At 39.4% G+C, this 5,832-nt stretch overlaps 1 protein-coding gene across 1 annotated transcript in view; it reads left to right on the forward strand.

Annotated features, from left to right (window-relative positions):
• The window catches only part of LOC144967460 (G protein-activated inward rectifier potassium channel 3-like), an 8,178-nt gene extending 6,065 nt beyond the window's left edge, over positions 1-2,113 (forward strand). Inside the window, exons 6-7 of the mRNA XM_078904738.1 lie at positions 372-488; positions 1,680-2,113. Coding sequence (XP_078760864.1) covers positions 372-488; positions 1,680-1,882 — 320 coding nt within the window. The 3' untranslated portion in view covers positions 1,883-2,113. The remainder of the gene's footprint in view (positions 1-371; positions 489-1,679) is intronic.
• Positions 2,114-5,832: the final 3,719 nt, after the last annotated feature.

Here is a 5,832-nt window from a genome sequence, read left to right on the forward strand (position 1 = left end):
CCTGGGTTGAGGCCCTCACTCTTGAGTTTAGTTCTTTCTGGTGCTGTCATTTATCCAACACTATAATAATTTGTACATGTTTTACAATACTGCCGTACTCTGGAAAAACACATATTAAAAAAATTGGCCAGAAAATTCGTCCTTCAAATATCTATCGATCTAAATTACTCTCATCTTGGCAAAAACTCTCAAACCCGGGACTTCGCCGAAGTCCCAAGTTTGAGAGTTTTTGCCAAGATGAGTCATTTAAAGCGATCGATATTTGAAGGACGAATTTTCTGGCCAAATTTTTTAATATGTGTTTTTCCAGATTACGGTAGAATAGTAATAGGCAGTATTCTATTCGATGGTATATCACCAAAATATTCTAGGTGAGACGTGCCAGGCCCGAACTTCCTACCTCCCCAAGGAGATTCTGTGGGGCCACCGATTTGAGAGGATAGAGGAATATGACATTGGACACAGCCGTTGGCATGTAGATTTCGCAGGTACGATAAAATTTCAATGGTCAAATAACAATAATATTAGCTACACAATAAAACAACACTGTTCCGTGACCAAAACGCATCACGTTTTTTGAACATAGAAGTGTGGAGCTCGGGATGGCCGAGGCCATTTGGGCACCGGGTTGGATTGGATCTCCATTCGTCACAAAACGGGGTGGGCCGTTCAGGGGGCGGGCACGCTATAGGTTCGACAACCGGGATGGTCTCGTGACGGTCAACCGAAATTATTCCTTTGCCCCCAATGTGCCCCCCCCCCCCCCCACCAACCACCACCAGCGACAAGGTAGGAGATCCACGAGGGAGTCCAACATGTGCCCGTTGTGGTAACGACCCCGAAACCGCAGAGCATCTAGTTGAACGGTGTGTTGTGACGAAGCTTCGGGGTGGGTTTGCGACGGTGCACGAGTGCAGTACGGAATTTGCTGATTGGGTCGATCGTCATGACATAGTAGTGTGAGCACCATTAGAAGCTGCTGCCTCACATTGCTATTTTATTGTTCATTCCATCTAAAAATATTAACAAGAATCTCTAGTTCGTACAGTTCAATTCACGGCCTATAAATGCCGTTACATTGTCCGCCACGACATATTATAGTTATGTCCTTGGGCACACCACATATCACCCTATTTCAACTCAGTTGTGAAATGGCATTTCGCTAAAGGCCTTAAAAGGGACTTGTACTGCATGAAATAGAAAAGTGGTTCTATATCATGATCAGTTAAGGATAATCTGAAGCAATGAGAAGTGAAAGAATGTGATGTACACCTGAAAAATCTCCCCTAAAATGTAAACATTCCTTTATTATGAACTTAAAGCTGTTTTGTTTTGTTTTTTAAATTATGTATTTCTTTGTTGAAATGACGAGGTCTTGCTTGGTAAATATATTATAAAATGTCATACTGCTGAAGTTATGTAACGTTTCGTGATGTTTACGTAAGCTTTCTAAATAAGCTGTCTTTATATAATTTAATATCGGTCTGATTACTATCAGATTCTTATAGTGCGATAGAATAATTCAAACACGCAGTAGAAGAAACAATTTTTTTTTCAATACGACCTCTCTCTCTCCCCCCCCCCCCCCCCTTCTCTCTCTCTCTCTCTCTCTCTCTCTCTCTCTCTCTCTCTCTCTCTCTCTCTCTCTCTCTCTCATTTGTACCCAACCCCAATTTCAGGTTTCAACGATGTGGTGTATTGCCACAACATCCGACACAGTGCCAAAGAACTGGACAGCTTCAAGGAGAGGAAAACGAGGGAACTTCCGGTGGATGTTCCTGAATTTCTTCTCAAGAAAGAGGAACCTCGAGTCGACATTGCAATCCCCATGTATGACAATGCTAAAGATGTCAAGAAGAGACGTGACGAGGCAGGGAACTGAATTGATAATATTATGAAATGAATTCGTAAATGGAGCTATGTGTGTGTGTGTGTGTGTGTGTGAGAGAGAGAGAGAGAGAGAGAGAGAGAGAGAGAGAGAGAGAGAGAGAGAGAGAGAGATGTGCATTACTATATGGTTAAATAATATATCGATGGTCTTTGAAGTCTCAGATTTACGACTTTTCGACAAGTTCAGGGTCGATTGGATTCACCCGTGTGTATGTGTATATATATATATATATATATATATATATATATATATATTATTATATATATATATATATATATATAGAGAGAGAGAGAGAGAGAGAGAGAGAGAGAGTGAGAGTGAGAGAGAGAGAGCGTTTTGTCGGTTTGGGGAAGTATTGGTCATAACACGTCATTATTTATAGAGCAGTATAATTAGGTGCCCCAAACGTAAACAAAGGTCTAGAAGCACATGGCAAACCACATGTTCCTGTCTTGACAGCTCAAGTTCCAATGTAAATTATAGAAAAAAATAACCTTTAAAATTTTGCTGTTAGGTGGCAAAAGAAACACATATTCATAAATACTCGATCATGCATCAAATAATGTCTAGATATGGATATTTTATGGAACAAAAGGTAAAATTTATCAAAAGTTACAGTCTATCTATTTTTAGACCAGAGCAAATTATTGCGCTGGTGTGAACAAAACGAGAATTATTCGGAGCCTGATTTTCAGAATAATTTAGTCTTATATTATTATTTCTGCAACTGTTAGATTTTATGTAAACATATTTTCAATACTGAAAGTGTATTGCCTACAACTCAAACTACAAAATTGGGAGACCTATATTGTGCGTAAATTTTTCCGGTCCCAAACGAAAATCACTAGGAACTTGTTATTGTTTACGTTTGGGGCACCTAATTATACTGCTCTATTGTGCTACTTATACGGTCACGATTTCAAAAGATCTGTTTGCTGAATAAAATCAAATTTTGTGACAGTTGCTTTTGTTTGTTTGTTTTTCATACAATGGGTTTGACAGCGCTTGGAACACTTTTAGGACATTACATTACAGCACATGCAAAACGGAAAACGAGAGAATAGTCACAGGACTGGCGTACGTGCATACAGCAAGCTGACAAACACATAAAAAGTTAGACAGGGGCGGGGCGAGTTCATTAGAGACCAGAAGTAGATTTTTTTTTTAAAGTAGACCTTCACAGTCACTGAGCCCGAGTTTCTCCCGTTTTCTATAGCGTGAAAGAGATTATAGCAATTGTTCGCTACTCTTTACATAGGACGATAGTTTATAAAAAGGGAAAGAGTCAGAGAGAGAGACAGGGAGAGGGAGAACTGAGAGCGCGGGAGAGGAAGGGGTACAGAGGCTACTCTGCCTAAGTCGTTAGTTTAAATTTTTAATCTTATTATTTTATTATTTTTGGCCCAATCTCCTTCACTTTCCACTATCTGCCCATCCAAGACCACCACTGGTATCACTTTTGACATTTGGCGCCAGTCTGTCTAGGCTGGCGTCATAAAACTGCGAGTGTCACCAAAATCCACGCATAGCCACATGTGTCAAATCATTACAAATGACACAGCAAAATCATCACTGAATCATTGTAAAAAGGCTGCTACTGGTCTGAACAAAACCAAAACCATTCAAGGACTGAGACAGAAAACCACTTAGTACGGGCTATGGATTTGTGTGACCATCTGCGTCTATCAAGTATAATGACAGACTGAACTAGATGCGGAATACAGTGTAAAGTCAAAATGGTGAGAAATAGGAAATGTTTGCTTTTTTTTTGAAGTTTGAAAATTCAATGAAGGCATTTATTTTCGCTCAGATTTTATGACTTAAGCCTAAAATTAACTTTTTAAGTACGGGGATTATTCCGGCATAATACCACTGTAAGAGAATGGGACCCTGCATACAGCCTCCGTAGCCTCCAGAATACAGCAGAGAGAGGATAGGGACCCTGCATATAGCCTCATTAGAATCCCGGATACGTTAGAAAGAGGATAAATACCGTCCATATAGCCCCATTAGCCTCTAGAATACAGCAAAAGAGGGTAGGGACACTGCATAGAGCTTCAATAGACCCCCAACAGAAATAGGGAAGGAATCCTGTATGTAGTCCCATTAGTCACCCGAATACAACAAAAAGGACATGGACCCTGCATATAGGCTCAATAGCCTCCAGAATACAGCAGAAAGAGGATAGGTAAACATGAGCTTTTATATAGCGCAATATCCACTTAATGTGCTCAAAGCGCTTTACAAGGGCCCCCCTGACCAACAGCAACATGTAGAACGAGACACGACGCCTGTTAGGCGATATTACAATTTTTCCCGACAGACAACGCTGTTTAACGACCAGGTACTCATTTTACATCTGAGTATGGTGAGAGAATGCGAGTAAAAAACCTTTTCCAGGGACTCGCTATGCGCCGAGCAAGGCTTGAACCCAGGACATTCCGATCCGAAAGCGAATGCCATAGCACAAGACCACATAGCCCCATTGGCCTCCAGAATACAGCAAAAAGATGATACCCTGCATATAGCCCCAATAACCTCCAAAATACCGCAAAAAGAGGAAAGATACCCTGCATTTCGCCCCATTAGCCTCCAGAATACAGCAAAAAGAGGGTAGGGACTCTGCATCGAGCCTCAATAGACCTCAAAATACAACAGAAATAGTGTTGGAATCCTGCATATAGCCCTATTAACTATTAGTCTCCATAATACAACAAAAAAGACAAGGGCCCTACATTTAGCCTCCACAATACAGCAGAAGAATACTGAATGATGTGAAAAATAACACAAGACAAGAAACATTAATAACGAATCGAGCATTATCTGGCCAGGTTTAATCAGATAAAACGTTTGTTGTTGCATGCATATCAATATGATAGAAATATTATAGTAGGTTGGCTTTTCAGATCAAAATGAAAGCACATTATCTGTTGCATCACCAGGTCTATAGTCACGTGGAGTCAGATGGCATCATTATGAAGACATTTGACTATGATTCAGGGATCTCCCATTCATACAAAATAAATAACTTTCGCTCATTCCATCCATACAAATAAAATGGTGATACCACCCATCCAAGCAATTGAATAATCAACATAGTCTCTCAAAATTCATATTTACAATATGTCAAAAAATTTCAATTCCTAGTATAAGTGTTTCATTTGAGTTGGAAAAGAATGTCATCAAAGGGTCAAAGTTCACAGCAATAAACTTTTGATTGTCCAATTCTGTCACGTGACATTTACATACTTTTTGAGAAGTTGCAATCCTCCAATGTCCCATTTCAAAACTACATAGTATATATATATGTATATATTGTTTTGTTTGTAAGGGTTTTACGGCGCTTGCAACACCATTTAGGTCATATCAGCGCAAGCAAAAAGGAAGAAAATTGGATAGTAAAAACATTCTATCTAGATGTGCAATTAAAAGGACGTGAGGAAAAAGAAAGAAAAAGGGGTTCAAATAGGGATCAGGTGTAGATTCCAAGAGCATACTATCAAAGTACTTAGTTTGAGATCACCTATAAGTCTCATCCAGACACAAGCACAGGTCCCCACTAGAGTTTGTTTTGTTTTTAAGGGTTTTACGGCGCTTGCAACACATTTAGGTTATATCAGCGCCAGTAAAAAGGAAGACAATGGGATAGTAAAAAGTTCTAGAATTACAATTGAAGCATCCAAGAGAAAGTAAGACATAGGGGAACTGGGAACAAATAGGGATCAGATGTAGATTCCAAGAGCATACCACCAATGTACTTAGTTTGAGATCACCTATAAGTCTCATCCGGACACAAGAACAAAATCCAACAAAGAGGAACACACTCAAATGCTTACATTATACATTAAAAAATAACAAATATACTAATACATAACAGAGAGATGATTTACAAGGAAAAAAATATCATCTCCCAAAACAATAACTATGCATTTGACAGTTTC

Source organism: Berghia stephanieae, chromosome 3 (genome assembly GCF_034508935.2).
Source record: "Berghia stephanieae isolate SIO BIC M18660-M18661 chromosome 3, UCSD_Bste_1.3, whole genome shotgun sequence".
NCBI classification, from domain to species: domain Eukaryota; kingdom Metazoa; phylum Mollusca; class Gastropoda; order Nudibranchia; family Aeolidiidae; genus Berghia; species Berghia stephanieae.